This window comes from Symphalangus syndactylus, chromosome 9, assembly GCF_028878055.3.
Source record: "Symphalangus syndactylus isolate Jambi chromosome 9, NHGRI_mSymSyn1-v2.1_pri, whole genome shotgun sequence".
In the NCBI taxonomy this organism is placed as follows: domain Eukaryota; kingdom Metazoa; phylum Chordata; class Mammalia; order Primates; family Hylobatidae; genus Symphalangus; species Symphalangus syndactylus.
Window position 1 is genome coordinate 130,834,520 of NC_072431.2, and position 21,322 is coordinate 130,855,841.

The 21,322-nt window shown below is 39.6% G+C and overlaps 2 protein-coding genes across 21 annotated transcripts in view; one reads left to right on the plus strand and one right to left on the minus strand.

The window, feature by feature from the left end:
• PTPRD (protein tyrosine phosphatase receptor type D) overlaps positions 1-21,322 on the plus strand; it is a 2,314,079-nt gene that overhangs the window by 1,747,234 nt on the left and 545,523 nt on the right. For 5 of the 20 annotated variants that reach the window (XM_055294263.2, XM_055294265.2, XM_055294269.2 and 2 more), the window contains exon 1: positions 14,818-14,902. The exons of the other annotated variants lie outside the window; for them this stretch is intronic. The gene's annotated coding sequence lies outside the window, so the exon portion shown is untranslated. Of the gene's footprint in view, positions 1-14,817; positions 14,903-21,322 lie in introns of those variants that run through there. 20 annotated transcript variants of the gene reach the window in all.
• Positions 420-19,558, minus strand: LOC134731489 (actin nucleation-promoting factor WAS-like). Its single transcript, XM_063609973.1, has 5 exons — positions 19,529-19,558; positions 19,378-19,427; positions 17,936-18,085; positions 14,656-15,279; positions 420-1,094 (listed from the first exon to the last, which is right to left on the minus strand). Exons 1-5 carry the CDS (start codon positions 19,556-19,558, stop codon positions 1,031-1,033), a joined length of 918 nt encoding a protein of 305 aa, XP_063466043.1. The 3' UTR covers positions 420-1,030.

The window sequence follows — 21,322 nt, forward strand, 5'->3', positions numbered from 1 at the left end:
ACTCATATTTGAGGGCTTTCTTAATGCAGTGATGACTTGTTTTTCTAATTGGTTGCCAGGGATTGTTTGGGTCCTTATTGAAATGTGCTTGCTTAACTCCTCCAAAGCAACTTGGCTGGTTTCTTCTTGTACTGGCAAATGCCGCCTCCTGTACTGAAAAACTTGTTCTTTCTGAAAAATTTGGACTGTCCCTGGATGGTTTTTATTATGATTAAAGATAAGAAAGAAAGAATTATAGAATTATTTTTAAAAAGTGATAACAGAACAGACTTTACATCAACAAGATTCACATAAATGTAGGCTACATGCTAGATGATGTGCTATTTTATCCCATTTCTATCATGCTTTGTGCAGATACCTGGCCCAAAATTTTCTCATTCATTGAGAAGACAGAGAAAAGTATAATTATGGCCAAAATATGAGCTTGTACAAAGCTGTTTTCTTTATTGTGTTTTTCATACAAGCTCCATATTCCCAGTTTTACACAGTTTTGTAATAATACAACATTGTTAACAAAAAAAATACTCAATCATGTGAGAGAACAACATTGAGCAGAGAAGTCTTTTGTTTTTCTGAAGACAGAGCCTTTTTGATAGGGGATGGGAGATCATATCACACACAGTTGCTCCAGAGTAAAGGAGACAGACTTGCTGATCTCTCTGCTAGCACAAAGATAATCCACTCACTCTACAGGCTCCTTGTTGGCACCTCTTCCTCTTTGCATTCTCACTGTCAATCCTCACCCTTTGACGTAGAAGACCCAGGAGAGGAAATTATTTTGGCTATGCTGAGACATAAGCACAGGTGGTACCACTTGTTAAAAACTTTCCAGTTTTTGTTGGAGCTATAAGCCTACTTTATAGGGGTCTTGAGCTGTTTGTTCTATCAGAGAAAGGGAAGCAAGAGCTTTTGGCCCTCAATGTTGATTGATTGCATTGCGGCTGGTTTCCACAGGCTGCTGGCTTGCAGAGGACACATTTCTTCTCAGTGGTGCCCCAGTACAATGGTGCCAATCTGAATTACATACTGGCTACAGCCAAATATCTTCATTTCCTTTCTGCTTCAAACAGTGGATTTGGGCAGTTCTTTTTATCCTGTTTTGGAGAAATGTCACACGAAATTTTGAATTAAGTTAAGCTATTCTTATTATTATTGCTGTACCAAGGTAAAATCAATTTGTCATAAATTTTGTCTTTTGCCTACATGTTGGAGTCTTTCTCATTGGTAAAGTTTTCACTCTTATCATGGCCTTTTACATAGCAGCTCCCACTGCTATAATCATGTCAGCTTTACGGGTAAATGACAGAGAGGAATTTTGCTATCAAAGTTACTTCCAAAGGTCATGAAAAGTCAATCACTGGATAAGATCAAGAACTTACTTCTAAATATAAACTCTTCCTCAGCACATGCAAATTATAAAGTCTGCCGAAGTCTAACTCTACCATAAAATTTCCCACAGGAACTCTGTTCCTTCCTAAATATTTCATTTTCTAAAGATGTTACTCAAGGTAAAATTTACTCCATTGAATCTTAAGTAGCTGATTCTAGGGCCTATGTGTATGCCCCACATTTCCTTAGTGATCAGATGCTAACATAAAAGCTTCCATTTTTCAGCTCCGTGAACTTTCATTCACAGAATATACTGCAATTAAGTAGCTTTTTAGAGTAGCCTTCCCAAATAGGAAGGATGTTCCAGTTGTTGGTGGGTTTGGCTTAGGTTATGCAGTTTATTTGTTTGGGCTGTATGTTTTGAACATATGCCCAGGGCTTTTAAAAGGAATGATGAGAACATTTGTACAAATGAAATTGAAAGCAAGGGAGCGGGCATTGCCAATGCTTTAATAATGAACCTAGCAACACGTGTACTTATTTGAAGGTTTAAAAAGTATAAGACAGAAAACAGGGAAAGGAGGGGGCACCTGGTGGTCTCAAACAGGATGTCTGCTTTTTCTTCTTAGCAGGCAGGGAATAAAAGGCATAAAGCCTTTCTACCCTTTTGGATGCCCAAAGATATGGCAAACTGCCTGTGTCCTTTTCCCAATATCCCTTTCACTTTGAAGCGCTATCAGGACAGAGGGTAAAGTTCTGAGAGAGCCAGAGGGGTCATTTAGGTCAGGTGATCTGAGGGTTCCACCCTTCCTCCTCTTGCAATGCTTCCTTAAGGCCAAAAGAGCCAGCACATCATGGTGTGCTGAACTCCCGTGTGTGTGTGTGTGTGTGTGTGTGTGTGTGTGTGTGTGTTCATATCTGTGTCTTATAACCCTGTTTTCTATTGCCTGAGAGGAAAAGTGCCCAACTCTTTGGAACCTCTCTTCTTTTGACAGACAAATTTCCCAGCAACTGTAACCAGAATAGTTGGAGGGTTGTTACACACGATGGCATTACTAAGGTTGGGGTGGTGAACCAAAAGCATTTGGAAAGTTTGAGAAACGGCAAGACGAGGTGGTTGACACACATTTTCTTTTCCTTTAATTTTGAGGGTTTTTTCCCCGTTGCATCTTCAATTCTAGTCAAGTGTATTTCATTCCAGACATAAAACCAAAATACTCTTCTCTCCAGTCTCTGTGTGGATTAGGAGTAATTATAAGGTTAAATTAACATTGTCTCCTCCCTTAAAATCTGTAGTTTTATTCTACAGAAGGTTTTTTTGAGGGGTCTGTTTGACTGTCTTTTTTTTCATGTTATATATGAGATGGCATTTCCAAAGTAGCTATTATGCTGTTCTAATATAATTTAAAGGGCAGGGGATAGCTACCTAAGACTGTGTCTTTTACGTTTAAACCTTTTTTTTTTTTTTTAACTGATGAAAAGAGATATATACCAACACAAATAGCTCATGACCAATTCTCTCCCTGAGTATGACAGCTAGAACTAGTGGTTCCCAACTAAATGCTAAAGCCCCTGAAATGTCCCAGCAGGTTGCTGGGTTTGTACTACAATGCTACAATGTCCGGTACAAATTTCATGTAATTACAGCTGACTGCTGAAGGAAGCCTGTGTTCTCTGCAGGCTATTAGGACCTTAGTTATGGCCAGAAGGGTAGTGGGTAGGATTCAAACCTCCTACCAGTGCCAGCAGCTAGAGGCTTTCTTCAGAGCAGGGACAACTGAATATAAGAATAAACCAGCTGCGCAGAGCAGAATTACATAGCTTCTAGATTTAGGTAAAATGGTGCCACCTGTGATTTTTTTTTTTTTTTTTTTCCTTTTAAGAAGTACAGAAGAAAGAAAAAGGCAAATCCTAGAAAAATGCCGCTAGCTTCTTAGGAAATGCCAGAATCTGCTCACTGGATCATTTTCCTGGGAGCAATAAAACAAATCAATAAATTTGAATTGAGTTATCATGGTGATTTTCAGAATTACCTGAGAAGCTTGCCAACAATTCTGACTCCCGGGAGCTGGCCCAGAGTTTCTGATTCAGGGTCTGGATCAATCAATGAGTCTGAGGCAGCCATAAAATCAGTGTTTTGCCACTTACAAAATTATTAGGAGCCTTAAAAGGTATCTCTTAAGGTTATCTGTGACTTATAAAGTACCATATAAATGTTAGTATTTAACTAATAGAGTGTGGATACTGTACCTCTTATTTATTAGGCATTATGTTAGCTCTTGGAGAAATCCATGTGTCCTAGTTGTAAATTGATAGTTTTCTATTCTTAGAATTCACCAAGAATACTTTCTTCTCAAGAAAATGAATTCCTCAAGCCAAAAATTACAAGCAATTATCTTTCTCTCTCAGAAGTAGTAGTTTTGTTGTTCCTGATTTAATTCTGAAAATAACACAAAGGCATCAAGAATAAAGACTAGTTTCAATTTGCTTCCAAGGAGGGAGTTTTAATCTTTCCAATTCTTTCTTTTTTTCTTTCCCTTCTTGTTTTAATCACAGACTTATTTGGGGGTAGGGTGGTTGGAATTTAGGCTAGTTTGATGGCATGGCTTCCTCTTTTAATTGGACTGCAAAGAATAAAAATCATTCAAGGATGTTTGTATTGTATTTGGATAAAAAGGGTTTTCCTTAATATGTGTGCCTTGCTCATAGCCCACATTCTTAGAATGACTTGATAGTGCATAGTTCACATACCTCACACACAGTGGAGGTTTGATTGAATGTACAGCGGATGAATGGGCATACAAGAAAACTAAGCAATAAGATATGCTGAAAACACCACAGGCATATATAAAATTTGGACCGCATTTCATTTGTAGTTACTACTTAAAAATGGAATTCAACCAAAGGATCATTTCTTTTTCACCTATAAAATAAAAGCACTTTCACAAAGAATCCTAGACCTGGGAGAAAAAAAAGAAACAACTTTAAAGATAATCTAGTCTAGTGGTTTTCAAATTGTGCTCTCTAGAGCTATAAAGCAAAGTTGCTCCAACTTTGGCTAAACATTTGAATCACTGGGAAGATTTTTTAAAATATAGATGCTAGGCTGGGCACAGTGGCTTATGCCTGTAATCCCAGCACTTGGTGAGGCCAAGGCTAGTGGATCACTTGAGGCCAGGATTTCGAGACCAGCCTGGCCAACATAGTGAAACCCCCTTCTCTACTAAAAATACAAAAAAATTAGTTAGGTGTGGTGGTACACGCCCCTAATCCCAGCTACTCGGGAGGCTGAGGCACGAGAATCGCTTGAACCTAGGAGGCACAGGTTGCAGTAGCTGAGATTGTGCCACTGTACTCCAGCCTAGGCTACAGAGGAGACTCTGTCTCAAAATATAAACAAATAAATGAATTAAAATATAGATGCTAGAGCTTCACTCCCAGAGAATCCAGTTCAGCTAGTATGTGTGGGCTGGGCACATATGTTTTAAAAGTTGGTACAGATTCTAATGCACAAACAGGGTGGTGAACCATCATTCTACGGGTTTGCAAGTCCAAACATTTGGACTCCTGATCTGATAAATACAAGTATGCTCCCTGGAGACAATATGATAGAATATATTAAACTGGAAAAAATGGGATGTGCTTGCGCCCTATAAAGTTTTCATTAAGTTCAACAACAACAATGTAATCTAGAAAAATTCAATTATACAGGGTTCTATTATACACTCTTATGATAGGACATTCTGCAGGTGTACAAGGGATACACAGAAGATTAAGGCCCAGTGTTTTCCATAAAGATTTTACAAGGTTGGCCTGTGGCAGAAGCATAGAAAGGAAAAGAGAAAAACAAGTATAAATATAACTTTAATAAAAGGCAGGTGTGCTATGAATGGCACAGGTAAGATTGAATCACAGATGAAATATTATTGCTTTCAGCATTTGCTCTAATTTCTCATCACTACCCAGCACATATCTGAAAACTGAGCAGTTTTGATATCCATCGTCTTAGAACACGACCTGTTTTTTAAGGGAACGGTGGGTGCAAGGATTAAAAAGGAAAAGAAAAAATAAAACAGTTGTCCTGTTCCTTCTTACCTCCACTTGATTTAAGGTAGGACACTTCCTAGAGCCTGGGACTCACCTAGCAGGAGGTCTCTCTGAGGGAGGAAAAGTAAAAAGCATGAGTGCCGACTGTTCTTTGCAGAACAGTCTGCTTCTAGACTGCTGGACCCTTGTGTCTTTGCCAAGGGGGAGGGGAGAGCAGAACATCTGCCTCACTTGATTTGCTTTTGTGCTTCTCCAGGACAAAGACTTAATAGTCAAGGTCATTTCATCTCCTTGCATAGATAATGAACAAAGCTGAGAGAAGGAAAGAAAGGGAGAAGAACAAAAGGAGAGAAAGAAGAAGGAAGAAAGAGAAGAAGGGAGGGAGGGAAGGAGAGATATTAAAAGTGTCTGTCATCTGTTGTTCTTCATACTGGTCTTAACGCAGAATCTTTGGAATTTTTTTTGTTCCCTTCCCAAACACAACTATCTGACACAAGAACTCGCAAGATGTGATTAAATAAAGAGGCCTTTCAATATGTGATTAAACATAAGTTTGCATAAATTCCCACTAACTCCATCTACTCCCCGCTTATAACATTTTGCCACTCCAATTAATGGATCGAACTAGTCATTAAATATATCTTGGAGGTTAGTGCTTTCTATTATCTTTTATCCAATTTCAGTAGAATATTCAGTACAAGAGAGATTCAAAGAATCAGATATTCTAATGGAAGTACTATTCATATGTGGTAGAGGAATCAGGGAAAAAAAAACGACTTGATGAGATGATTCTTAAGAGATAGATAAGTATTCAACATGTAGGTGATCACAAGAAAACTTTCTGGCTAAGAAATATGGATAGTTTTATCCAGACAATGCTGGAATTTAGGCTATTGGTAGGAAAGAGGTAAAGATAAGAATGGAAAAATGGGCTCAGGCAGCATTCCATTTGTGGTAGATCTTGAATGCTTGTAGAACATTTGCACTTAGTTATTAAGTATGTACTTAATCATGAACCACTGAGGTTTTTTTTTAGCATGGGAGTTACATAATCAACTTGTGTTTTATTAAGGTTAATTGGGCAGCACATTGGGGCATAGATTGGGGCCAATCAGGAAAACAATGGGAGCAGAAGAATATGCAAAAGATTATTATTGTATTAGTCCAGAGAACAGTAGAGATATTTGTGTTAGAAAGGTGGGCTTTTGGTGGTAAGAAAAGGAAAGAAAACAGGATCTTAAGAACTGAACACAGATAAATAACCAAGCAGGAATGGTGCTTCTACATTTATAAAACAAGCACTAACATGAATAGACTATGTAAAGTAATCACACAGTTGGGAAAGAATAGTTTTGGTTTGCCTTTTAAATCTCTCCAAGATTTGTTCAGTGTTACTAGTAATTTTGGAGGTGTGGCCAATGAGTTTTGAAAATCAGGACGACTTCCAGTAATATATGTTCCCATAGGAAATAACGTTTACAGGCAAATGAATGCTCCGTTCATCTAAGAATATACCAACTTAAAAATGAAAATGTCAACACCAGTTAGAAGTATAAAGGATTTTTTGTCCACTGAACTGATCAAATTATTTTGACTTCTTGTAGGAAAGGATGAAACTTTATAATCATTCTCATCAAAAGTTCTGTGGAACTATGAATCCATCCACTCCTGTTAGACTCTATTAATTATTCTTTGTCTGGGACATTTTGGTGTGTGTTGTGACTAGTGAGGCCTAACTCTGACCAAACTCTAGGTCATTGTACCTTTTAGCACGGTCTCAATAAGAGGCAATATTAACGTGACATCTAACCAGGCCACAGTGGTATCTAAGCACATGCTATCATATTTTGCAGCAGACATTTTTTGAGATCTGCTTATAGTGCAGGTTCTGGGCTTGGTGGTGACGAGAAGAGTGTGAAGATGCTCACAATTTAATAGGGTGAAATTATACACAATAAAAATACAGAGAGATAGGAAAAAAGAAGAAAAGGAAAAGAAGGAGGGCCCAGAAGCACGGCAAATTCATTCTATTTAGTGGACTATACAGGAGGCTTTATAAAGACAGTGATGCATCATGTAAGATGTGCACCTGACAACCAGTGCGTTTCCTCTTTCTCTCTCCCTATTTCTATCCTTCCCTTCCTTTACTTTTTGAAATATTTATGAAGTGCCTATTGTGCTTAAAGCCCTATGGTAGGAGCTCTGGGTTCCAATCAGACATGAATCCTGCTCTCAAACAACTGTGAAAACATTACACTGAGTATGTACACCAAGTAGAAATTAAATGATCCAACACAGATTCCTGTTTTCCGTTGTACTGGTTTCTTGTTGTACTGGCAAATGCTGCCTCCTGTACTGAAAAATTTGTTCTTTCTGAAAAATTTGGACTGTCCCTGGATGGCTTGTATTATGATTAAAGATAAGAATTATAGATTTATTTTTAAAAAGTGATAACAGAACAGACTTTACATCAACCAGATTTACATAAATGTAGGCTACATGCTCGATGATGTGCTATTTTATCCTATTTCTATCATGCTTTGTACAGATACCTGGCCCAAAATTTTCTTATTCATTGAGAAGACAGAGAAAAGTATAATTATGGCCGAAATACTAGCTTGTACAAAGCCGTTTTTTTAATTGTGTTTTTAATACAAGTGTAAGACAAGAACAGAAGTATAAGACAAAGAGAAAACATTAGAAAAGTGGCTGAAATATAGTAGTCTTGATGCCTTGCTATATTCACTGTTTTGAAAACTGTTACTGAATGCACAAGGAAACACCCTCAGTTACTCATGGGGACACTGCTGCATATGGGAAACAAAGTGAGATCTGGAGACAGTGAGATCCTGGCCCAGGATACCATGACCAACTTGCCACTGGTCATTTATAATCCCTGAACTGCATAGGAATGCGCTCCCTGCAACATGAAAATCAACGTGTGATATTTCACTTCTGAGTGAGTTTTTGGAAACCATCCTCTGAAACCCTCTTAGAAAGAACCTTTAAAAATAATTTCATGGTTCTGTGTTAGTGCTTTCTTTCTAAAAATGTGAGAGCTAAAGTTGGTTGGTGGACGCAGAAGTCTTACTAGCTTTGAAAAACTGCCGTGCTTCGTGTTCTACTCTCGTTTATTTCTCTCTTCCTAACCATTGAATCTTAAAGCACATTCTTTCATTAAGGAGATTTCAGCACCCTCTAGAGTAGTGGATTGTGAGTCATTAACAGCCTGAAGCATGTCCGAGTCTTGAGAGATAAGTCAGGCTTGTGCAAATGAAATTTTAAACAAATGCTGCAGTACTTTTGTATCTTTCTCTTAAACAGTACAATTTTTGGTTGACCATGGAAATAATAATATTGAAGTTTAAAATGTAACTTCCTTTTCAGGTTATGTCGCATGATTTGACATCCTACAGATAGAGAAACAGAGTTTTCCTTCTTTCAAAGAATTCTGTCACCCCTCCTCACAACTATCTGTGATTCCTTTCCATTGTGTTTCCCATTCTTGCACCATTCAGCAAGATGGAGCCTGCTTCATCAGTTTTTGGTCTCTGTAGAGTGTTCCTCTATTCAGTGATTAATTACTAGCTTTCTGGTGACTTCTTAATCTTTTTCTGTATTTTAAAATATTCCTTCATTTCAGAATTTTCTTACCTAAGATACAAACACTAAATGGAACATAAGTAACTGCAGTTGCTTTCCTCCCTAATCAGCTCTGCCTTTCCTACTGAAGATATAATTTAAAAAATATATCAAAACCCATAAAAGTTAAAACTTTAAAATAAACACTAGGCAATTTGTTTCCTCAGTGAAACAAATTTAGAGGTTAACAAAAATGTGTTTAGACCTCATATAACTAACAATGCACCCATTTATGTTAGCAATAGTTTTTTTAAAAATGCTGCAAAAGGTAAAGATAGGTGGCCTCTAAATGTTTATACTAAACAGAATGAAAAAACAAAACCAATACACAATTTTATTGTTAGGAAACACTGAAATCCACTGCTTAATGTATGCATTAATGGGGCTTCTTGACAAATCACCTGTTAAATTTTAGCTGACAGCTTGTCATATATTAATTATAAGTAAGTGTAATATACGGCTATCATAATGCATGCAACAAAAAAAAACAGGAAAGGTAATTAGAGTATATCCTCTGTTTTCTCCCTTCACTTCTTGCTCACAAGAAAAAAATGACCCAGTGTTTCACTTGGGTTGGGATAGTGCCAGTGGTTAATGGAATGCCCCAGTCTACTAAAGAATTTAATGGGAATATCCATTTGTCACAGTCGCATGCTGTAATCTCCAGTAGCAGAGCCAATAGAAAATAGCATCGTACCATAACGTCCTCTACACACTGCAGGTGAGGGTGAAATGCAGCAGCTGAACAGAGCAGTCAGTGGAGAAGGTCTGGCTTTTCTAGGCCTTTCTTTATGAAAGATGTGGATTTCTTTTCTTAGAGGACAGTGCTGCCTAACAGCAATAAGAGATGCTGGCTTGAAGAAAAGGAAAGTGTATTTTTTTCACATGGAAAAAGAAAGCATAAATGATTGCACAACGTGTCTCAAAATCTCTAGCTGCCTCCTTGTCTACTGGAAGCCCGCTCGTTTGTAAAGAACCTTTGGGTAGTGGAATCAGAACAGGTGATTTCAATCATCAGCTAATTCTGAGTTTGAGCTTTCAAAGCTGCAGAACGGGAGTAATGACACCTGAGCATGCAATGTTACTGGTAGAATCCATAGAACTACACGGGTCAAAAAATTTAGCATGGCACCTTAATTATTATCTTCTTTACAATTGAATTTGAATGACAGGGTTGTCTGGCTGCTTTTTTATTTATTTTTGAGACAAAGTCTGGCTCTGTTGCCCAGGCTGGAGTGCAATGGCGTGATCTCGGCTCACTTCAACCTCCACCTCCTGGGTTCAAGCAATTCTCCTGCCTCAGCCTACCGGGTAGCTGGGATTACAGACACGTGCCACAACGCCCGCATAATTTTTGTATTTTTAGTAGGGACGGGTTTCACCATGTTGGCAAACTCTTGACCTCAGGTGATCCGCCTGCCTTGGCCTCTAAAAGTGCTGGCATTACAGGTGTGAGCCACAGTGCCTGGCCTTTTATCTTTCTTATGTGCTAGTTCTGTGTTTGGCCAAAGCAAGCTACTAAGAAATGCTGTATACCTTAAATTTGAAAAATACTCTCTGAAATAAAAATAGTAACACATGTAGAAGTGAATATTTGAGGACTAAAACTATTAATTATTGTTTCATTTATGTATTTAGCAGTAAGTTAATAAGGTGTATTAGACATAAGCTAACACCTATAGGAAAAGGTCTCAGATATTAGTTTTAGTGTTTTATGAAATTCCTCACTATGTTCCGAACATGTCACTTGAATCTATGCTGTGTTTCTCCATTTAGCTGGATTTAATAAAAACCCCAGTAGTCCTCACAAAGAAAATATGATTAGCAACCATTTATTCCATACCTTGGTCAACAATTTATTGTCACTATAGAAGTGAAAATATTGGATTTGAAGTCAAACAGATCTAGGTTCAAAATTCTAGCTTGGCCACTATGTCAGCTTGGCCAAATTACTTATCCTCTCTCGTCCTGTTTCCTCACTTATATAATGGGGCTAATAATACTTAACTAGCAAGGCAGTTAAGATTGGAAACGAGGCAGTGGCTTCCAAACTTTTAATCACTAGCCACATGATCAAAAAGGAAGTTTTGCAAAAAAACAAACAAACAAAAACTTAGTACGTATAATGTACTCTTGTGTTTTTTCCTACTTTTCTTTCATTTCAGAAATTGTTTATGACCCACTAGATTTGCAACCCACATAGGGTCATGATGTGCCTTTTCAACAACGGGTGAACTTTAACAGGCTTAGCACGATGCTTAGTACATAATACAAGTGTAACAACTGATTACTATTATTGTCATCGTGATTATTTTCAGTCTCCTGTTAGGATGCCTCATGATAAATGAGAATAAATCTTCCAAGTACTTCTAGGAACTAACTCCTTTGGATGGGGTCCAAAACAGACTCATACTCATCGTATGCTGAATTATGCACTAGAGGGGGTTGTGCTATAGCAAAGCTCCTGTGTGCTATTTATCACAGAATGTTAGAGCTGCAAGGAAACGAAGAAAATGTGTTGTCGTCTTGCTTCATTTTTCCTTCATAAAAGTATTTGGAGTTTTTAAAATATTCTATATGTATTGCTCATTGATAAGTTGGAAAACTGGCTTTTTTGATGCAGAATGTGGAGGTGATGATGAATAGTTGGTGGGATGCAGGGCAGTGGATCATGATGTCTGAGTTCTTGTCCTGCTTCTGGCACCAAATAGTTGGATGATTTTAAATTCTCAGGGTCTTCGTTTCTTTACCTGTAAAAATGAGGTAATGTCAACAAAAGATTAGCCTGCTTCTGATGTTCTTTGACTTAAAATTTCCAAATGGTAAACCAGTCCAGAAGTTTACTAGATGCTGCAGCATTAGGACACTCTTTTGTTACAAATCTGCTGTGAATATATTAACATGAGTGTAGCAGGCTGCAGTCTTAGTTCCATCAATACTCAGATGTGCAGAGAAACTTTGGCTTCTCTATTTGCTGTATCTCCCGTTTTTCAGCAGCATCACCCTGAATAATTCTCAGTCTCATTCGTATAATAATAACTCAGACTCTCCAGTCACCTTAACCCATCCCTACTTCTTTCTCTAAGACGTTTGGTTGTAGTAGAGACAAGAACATCTAGGACTTCATAGTGTCAGAAAAGTTGGGCTTATGCCATTTACTTGTACTGTCCTCTGTATCCCCTGATTTCTGGGTCCCTTTTCTACTTGCTAGTTTAAATCGCTACCAGTGGTGTAAGATGATATTTCCTCAACTATGTTCCCAGATAGCAGTCAGATTTACCAGCTGGGTTCTTCTTAAATGAGGTCAGACCTGCAGGCAGAGGGATACATTTCTTTCCCACAAAAGTAACAGCAAAGGAATAATAGGGGTTTTAAAACTTTGTTTCTCTAACATGCAACTTTAGATGAGGAAAGTGGGATTGCCAGTTTACGGGGGCACATGTGGCAATGACAAAGCCAAGTAGGAGTTTACATCTTGGGTAGAATCACCTATGGGGAGGCTGAGGTTTCTGGATCCATCCTTAGGTCACAGGGGGCAAGTGTCCATCATCCCTGCACAGCTTTTCAGCTCCTGTGAAGCCAGAATGATTGGAGGGTAAACCTAGCTTGGAGGCTTGCACAGGCATTGATTTCTTCCTGATTTTCACTATGACCCTAACCATAAAAAAGCAAAACCAAAAAGCCAAGAGGCAATCATGCAGGGATGCTCCTCCCCCACCCCCAAATTGCTGGAAAACTAAACTTCGTTTAGAGAGCTTCCTTTAAAAAATATGTGACTTATTTTTGGAGTACATAGCAGGCAGAGGATTACTGACCAATCCTTCGGTGGCTTTCAGGAGCACAGCATGCAGATGGTGGAAATAAATGGGCAGCTTGAGACAACAGGCAGCATGCTGGATCATTAAGTCAAATCTAAGGGGGTCTGTTTACCTTTGCTCTTTCAAAGACAGCCTGGAGTCTGCAGGAATAAGTATTGTGTATATGTGCTGGCCTGAATACAGAATGAGCAATGGAGGTGGCTGGTGAGCTCTAGCTTTATTTAACCTTTCTGACCAAGTTTCTAATAAATTTTGATGGGCCAACTGCCAATGGTGGCTTCCAGCTGCTGACTTTTTCCACGTGCTGGAGATCCTATCAGTAGCGAAGAAGGTTAAAATCCATCTCTTAGCTAACAATACACACAGTGCAGGTTAGTCACCTTGGGTTGTGTGGATGAAGAGTGCACCACACAACTGGGTGCTTGTCTAGGGAAGAGGGTGTTAAAGTGTCCTTCAGAGAAGCTGAGGAGCACTGCATTTCCAACATCATAAAAGCAAGTGACATGAAAGCAAAACAAGTTATCACACTAACATTTTGGTTCAGTACTTCCCTGTCTTCCTCGTTGCCTTCAAAGTGGATCCTACAAGCATCCCCGAAGGAGGCTGCCAAGGTGAACTGGGGCGGACACAAACTGTGTCTCATCAAAGCACGCTCCCTATATTATTATCACTGCTGTCAACAGGGCGCGACCAGCATTTTTTCCTCCTTTGCGCTGGGACGCAGAGCAGGAAGCGCCCGGGTGTGCATGTCTTAGGAGATGAGTGAATCTGTTGGAGAGGGTCTTTTCTGGCCTGGTGGATGGATGCTGGGGAGTGACGTCACCCCGCTCCCTCTTCTGGTGTGTGTGTGTGTGTGTGTGTGTGTGTGTGTGTGTGTGTGTGTTGCCTCCTTCACCCACCACTCCTGCCTGCCCCTCCTTCATCCAGCTCTCTGGCCCTTTTAGTGGGTCAGTGGTCCAGATTCAGGGATTCGCCAGCGGGCGCAGCGGGCCCAGCTCTCCCCGCGTCCGGGCGCACCCACACTCACACTCACGCGCAGGCAAGGCGCACACACAATCCCCCAGCGCTGGAGCACAGCAATTCCGTGGGATCCCCAGCACGTTACGAGGATTTTAGAAATCACCCAGACAAGGAAACAAAGAGAGAAGCCTTTCGCATTACTTTCCTGGGCTTTGTGTTTAATTTCCCCCCTTTCCTAAACCACCTCGTCTGCAGCCGTAACTACCAGGTTCACGCCAGGTCCGAAGACTGGGCTGGACTGGCCACCCCACCTCCCGGCTCTTGACTCTGTTCAGGCCCTTTTCCAGGCGTCGCCTCGCACCCCTCTCCCCCCACGAGCCTCAGTTTCTGGTTACCTCGCGTGCGCTTCACTTTTGGGGGGAAGAAGAGAAGGGGAGGGAGGCACCGAGGGGGACAGCCGAGTTGCTATTTGTGGCCAAAGAATCCGCTTTAAAAGAAGAGGCAGCAGGAAGGAGGAAACAGGAGAGGCGGAGGGAGGAGAGGAGACGCGGCCCCGGACCCCCCAGCCGCGAGCGGCGGAGCATCGAGGAGCGGGAGGAGGAGGAAGAGGAGGAAGAGGAGGAGGAGGAGGGAGAGGAGACAAACAGCGGCGGCGGCGGCAGCGAGAGAAGCGGGCGCAGGGCGAGCAGGAGGAGCGGGAGGAGGAGAAACCGCCGCGGAAGCCGCGGGCTCAGAAGGGCCAAGAGGACGGCCCGGGAAGAGGAGGAGGAGGCGGAGGAGGAGGAAAAGGGGGTAGGGGTGGAGGGAGGGCGGGGGGACGCGCTCCCTTGGATGCTGGATTTCGGGTTTTTGGACTCACTCGCTGACTCTCTTCCACTTCCTCGCTCTGGACTGGGCTGGCCGCACGAGGGCTGGGCGGCGGCGGCGACCAGGGGGGCTTCCGCGGCGGCGGCCGCTGCTCCGCGGGATTAAATTGGCCGCCCGGAGGCGGCGGCGCGGGCCGGCGCGGGCTGCGCGGCCGTGGCGGGGCGCGAAGGCGCTGGAGGAAAGTGCTGGTGGCGGCGCGGGAGGCGGTGGCGGCGGCTGCCCGGGGCCAACATGACCAGGTAAGTCCCTGGAACTGACCCCGTCCGCCCCGCTGTGTCTTCCCCTCTTGCTGCTCGGGAACCGCCGTGCGCCCGGCTCCGGCTGCCGGCGCCTCCCGGGCCAGAGCGACACGCTCCCGTTTCCGCGAGCCCGGCGCCCGGGCACCGGAGCGCACAGTTTGCTCCTCTGAACCTCTTCGGGCGGAGGTCCTCCCCTGCAGGGCTCACTTCTCGCCTGAAACCTCAGACCCGGGAGAGAGGCGACTCTAGAGAATGGGGGTGTCCGGGTATGTGTATTTGTACGACCCCCGCTCTCTCCTCCTAGGGTGGGCGTAGTATTGGGGGGAAATGGTGGAGCGGTGGGGCAATCCACCCTTACCCAGGGATCCTGCCACCGCCTTTTTTAAAGGCAGGGATTACGGTTTTAAGGAGGGCTGATTACGGTGAGGGGGCGATTTCTTTTTCTTTCTTTTCTCTGAACTAGTGGGGAGAAGGAGAAATAGCAGGAAATCAAAGTCTACGCAGCTGCCATAGAGGAGGGGGATTGTTTGGGAGACCTTTCGGTGGCAGAATCAAAGCTCGTAGTTCAGCTGCGGGAATCTGGTGTACTTAACACACACATTGATTCCGTAGGGAAGGGAACGCATCATTTATAATGAAGAGTCAAAGTTGTAGGAAACAATTTAAAAAGAAAGCCACGAACAAACCAAAGATTCTTTGCTTTTCCATAGATTTATTGTAGCTTGTATGTAGGTGTGTAGACAACTTGCATTGCTTCTCTGGATGTTGATTTTCGTTTAAAAGCACTAGCAAGTGAAGTCAGTTTTTAAGTCTTATGCTTAAAAAAATCTTGAACACCAAGTGTGAGCTTGGCTTTCATTAATTGGGTGTTCTAGGATTCCAGATAGTAGTTCCATTCTCCAAAACCAGGACTATCACAATCCACTTTTATTGTTTCCAGTTCGTCTCCCAGTACGCTACTTGCCAAATGTCTCCTCTGTTTTCTAAAATTCTCAGAGTAATCCCCCAGCCTCGGCTACAGTTTGCACCTTAAGTATCTAGGAAGATTCCTGAGGGATCGTTCTCCCTGTATTTCCTCTTAAAGTTATATGTATGTTTACATGCTTAAAGACACAGTGCCAGTGACTTAACAGAGTGTAGCTCACACATTTTGAACCTCTCAGAGGCTAGTAACTGCTTATGACTTGAAATAGATTTGCTGTTAAATTTACTGAGCTACAAATGTGGACTTTACCCTTTGGTGTATTCTTTTCTAACCATCCTATGGTTAGTTCAACCATAGATACTTCTGACCATTTTGAGTATTTTTTTCTCTGTTTCAAAGTGCACACACCAACCACTCAACTTGAGTAAAACAAGGATGATATACCAAGACTTGAAACATTCTGATGTAAAAGGATCTGCAGATGATAATAACTTAAGATTAAGTTGTATATGTAATATAATAATTCCCAGTAAAAGGCTTAGTATCTTAACTTACTTTGAATATATATATTCTATTTTATGCTATAGACACTATAGCAAAAAGAGAACACATTTTCAATGTTCCGTGTCTGACTTACGGAAACAGACATCCTAAATGGACAATAAGATTTTCCCTACCTCCCACATTCCATAATTATGTACTGTACTTTGCTTTTCAATGGAGCTAGCAATTCCGTGGCAGATTTCTTAAATTCACCCTCATGCTATCCGCTATTATTGTACTTTCAAAGTGTGAAATTGACAAGCTGGTCAGTTTCATGAATTCAGCTGTCAGATTGTGTCCAGTTAAAAATTGCTAAAAGCTGTAAATTTGCCTGCCTGGAATTTTCTTTTGTGAAGGAAGGACAGCAAGGGGATGGGGGATTAATGGGTGTTATTAATTGTAGATTTTTTAAAATAGATGGACTCCAATGTGAGTTGTATCACTGGCTGTTACTGGGAAATACGTTTAGATTTTTACTCCTGTAAAAGTGGCATTCAATTTTTATCTGTATCTTATTTTAAATAGTACTTTGCATAGGAATCATCTGTTCTTATAGCCCTCAGTAATATATAATAGGAATAAGATTCAAAGAGGAACAGTGTCTCTCTCAAATATATTTTAATATAGTTGAGTAATATATTATTTTTGCATGACATGTAAAAAGGTGGGTGAATTAAACATTTTATTGTGTAGGTTATGTAACACAGATTCTTCTTGGGCCAGAGCAGTTGTGCAGTTACTCAAGTAATGAAATGCAGCAATTTATTTTAATATATGTGCGTTAGAGTAGATAACCATAGATGTAAAACTGCTTAAAGTATTAAATACAGTGATTTGATTTGCCTTTTAAGATTGACTGTTATTTAAATCCAGAATATCTCAAAGTCTGGAACTAAGAATTGGAATCCCCTCATCTGCTGCTATTTGCTAAGCCACTAGGGGCCTGTATAACTGTTCTTATATCCAGGAGGTATCCTGGTATGGCATATGCAAACCCTTCCTAGAGAGACATTAAAAAAAAAAAAATTCAAGTAGGCATTCCCCCAAGTTTTTGTTTTTTCCTTTTTAATACATTAACTCATACTCTGATACTAGTTATAGATAATGATTGAAGACTATTTCAAGAATTTTATTTAGGGCTTCTCTGACACTATGATTGTTCATACAGAGTGTGAAAAATAGAAAAGAGAAAAGGTATTGGTGCAAATTCATATGTGATTCCAGTTCTCAGTGTATGGCAAAGATAAACAAGAAGGAACATTAATAACTTTTCTTTATTGGAGTGGTAAGGATGTTATTTGCATAATGTAGGGTTAAAAGATAAATGAAGCAGAATTACTTTAAGGGAAGTATAGGCATAGATTGATGATGTGATTAAACTAGCTTTGTAAGCGCTGTACAAGTTTGTGTGGAAAGAAAATCTGAGGCTGTGACCACAGTTTAGTTAGCACTTGAGGGACCTGGACTGAAGACGCACTATACATTTTTAAGTGTCAGTTTCACAGATTTGAAATCGACCAGCCATGGCAATCTTGAGAGATATTAGGCAGTAAGGTCAAGTATACTTAAACTGTTCTTTCGTTGATTTTCGATTTTTCAAACTGACAAGGGTGACTGTTTGTAAAAGAGTACACTGTAAGTATTTGCATATTAGATTTCCTTCAGACCAAACTTGATTTATCAAACCATTGGACAATTCTACTTTTAAAAGGATTCTATGCATAAATAAGAAATCATTAACACAATCACATATGAAAAGTGTCATTTCAAGAAAGGTGAATATTTCAAAGATGACTCCATTTTAAAACTATCCTTCCTTAGTTTACCTTTTATTTTAAAACAACCCTTCTTTAGTTTCATTGTGTATTTGCGGGTAGTATAAGAGTCAAGTGTGTGTGTGTGCTCCTGTGCTCTAACTTGTGATCCTAGGAGCATCAGACTTAGGTTTACACTTAAAATATCTGTGCAGATAACCTTTAATCATGGTACCTTTTTAATTCCCAAAAGTTTATAGGAATCTTGAAAATGAACTTTACGTTTTATGTAGTGTACTCAACTTAGTGGTCACAAAATATGCAGGATTTGTATTACATGCCCAGACATATGAAGTGCTAAATATAGATATAATTATCCAGTTTTCCCAGAGTATTCAAAGAATGCTTTACTTTTTCCTATTTTCTTAAAGTGATAACAGTTACATGTGATTTAAACCAAATTTAATCTGAATCTCTTTTGGTTTTATGGAGTTATTTACCTTTTTTTTGTTGTTATTTCATCTTTCTACTGTTCAGTGTCTTTGAAAATATCTTTTAGGAAAGCTACTTACTTGTGATGGCAAAGAGGCAGCTTGCTGCCTCAAGCAAAACCAGTGTTTTAAAGCATTCTTTTTTATATTATCAGTGATTTGCCAAGAAAGAGCAAAGAGAAGAGTTATTCTCTCTGTGAACTACAAGATTGAGAATTCCTATATAACACATCAACTGAAGAAATCTGATAATGTGGAAGAAGATTGCTTAGAAGGGATTTGTCAGTAAATTTCATTCGAACAAGCATCACTTGTTTAAGCTTCTGTAATTTCATGGCACAGTGACATTTCTACCAAAGGATAGGTTTGTTTGGGATACATTTTCTATATGGGTAATCTCATTTGCTTCTAATTAGTAGTTGGTAACACTTATTAAAATGTCATGCTTGGCTTACATTTGTTTCCACAAAGTGTCCAAATTCGCTCCCTTTTTTAAAAAAATAAAAATGCATTTCAGCTCTCCACAATTAAGCCCTTAAGAAAGATAGCTAAAAGAATATATGACTTGTGCTTCCTGATTGTTCATTATATGAAATTATAGCCGCAGATGTAAAAGTTCAGCATTTTCTTTGCGTCATAAGTCTTAGGAAGGTCAAAGAGCAAATGCTTATATGTTACAGCAGTTTCTGACCTAATGTGACCTAAATAATAATGTCATCACAATGGCGCTAGACTGGAGAATTAATGAAATAGAATTCTTACGAAACATAGTTCACAAAATTACACTTAAGACCTGTGTCTCTCGTTTCCCCCTTAATAAATTACCCATTTGCTTTCAAGAAATCAATAGTTTGCATTTTTTTCTCTCAACATTTTATTTATAAAATATTTTTAAGACTTAGACATTACGTACTTTACACATTACATCCGTGTGTACTGCCATGCTCCTCGAAGCAACTCATAGGGAAGAAATGGACTAAAACAATGCCTGCAGTGCCTCCCTCCTCCCTCACAAAATGATTAATTCTGTATCTTCCTGTTCCTTATTTTTAGTTTGATGCTAATACATTTAACAGGACCATATTAATACTACTCAGTTGGCCTATGACATTTTGAAAATTACCAAAAGGGGGAAAAAAGAGAGAGACAGCAAAACTGAGCTTTTTGATGGCTTTTTAACCTCTGCTGTCCTTCAAATCAAATCCCTATGTGTCATAGATGAGTAAACTAAATGAAAAAGATGACGATTTGGAGAGCTAAGACAGCTCATTCTGTCTGTAAGCTAGTAGGTCATGTATACCAGCAGGCAAGTAGTATTGAGACAACTTATGTTATTCCCTCTTCACCTGCGACAAGGAAGCCTTGCTTTCCTTTGTAAATGGCCGCTTTTACGTGGCGGGTCCCCACTTTGGCTCCTCCAGCATTTACAACAAAATGTAAGAGCCAAAGCAGCCATCTGAATCAAGGCTTTCTCTTAGTTCCTTGGATTCATTGACCAGAAAGGCTAAGTTTGCTTCTTCCTTGACATTCAGATAACAATGTCAGGAGCATTGTGACCTTTGCCACATGGCTATTTACTAGATTTAACTCTCGTAACTCTGTCAGTTGCATGAGATTGATTAAATTTATAAATTCTCAATTGTCTTTTTCTTTTTTTTTTTTTTTTTATTAACAACATCCCTTGAGCTATGTTCTTTAATGTAGCAGTAGCTAACTAAATTGAGATTTGGGAATTGTATTTAGAAAACAGCATTTCTCAGTACTGCTTTGGGGTTTGGAGAAACTGTACTTTCAAATACGTAAAATGATCCTCTGTAAATGATTGGATCACAAGTAACAAGAGACATCTTTTTTTTTTTTTAAAGCCGTCGGTAGATGGATTTCATTTGTTAACTAAAAGGGTTGTATTAGTAATGATTTTATAAATGGTTGGAAATCAGTTATTGTTAATTCTCATTTAACCATGCATGCATGTAATACATATTAAGATGATGCTAAAGAATTGCAAAATCTCGACCAGTTTCCTTTCTTTTTAGGCTACAGTGAAAAGAACATTCAGTTCTTCTTATAGGAAGAACTAAATTTATGCCTCAGTTCTGCCACTTATTATCTGTGAGCTCTCGGAGGAAATGATAAAACATTTCAGAATCTTAGTTTCGTCATCTGTAAAATGGAGGGAATAACCATGCATGTAATGAATATCCAGTTTGATCATACAAATTTATCGTATTTTGTATTTTAAATTTAGATAATTCTTGAATGTAGAAGTCACATAATGAACATACCATATTCAAGAACACTAGTTCCTATGATAGAGTTCTGTTGTCTTCAGCTATTTGTTAAAAGTTATTGCCACTTAAAAATTAAGATCTGTTGGATACGGATGTTTTGTGTACGTTTATCCTGTTGGCACTCTGTGTGTACTGCTATAATTAGTGTAGTTGCTAGAACTATCTTTTTCTGCTTAGCACATTTATTAAAGTCTGTACATATTAGCATGGCATAGTATGTTGTTTATCTTAGAAAGCCTTTAAAGCAAAAGCTAGAAATAATTTTACCTAGAATGCACAAAGAGAACATTTCTCTTTAAAGTCTTAATTTTATTAATATATTCCTGAGGATATTTGATTTGGAGTTTCAGTTTGGGGGAAGAAATGTTTAGAAAAGCAGTTAATTAAAATACTGAAGCAGAATAAGTGCCTTTTTT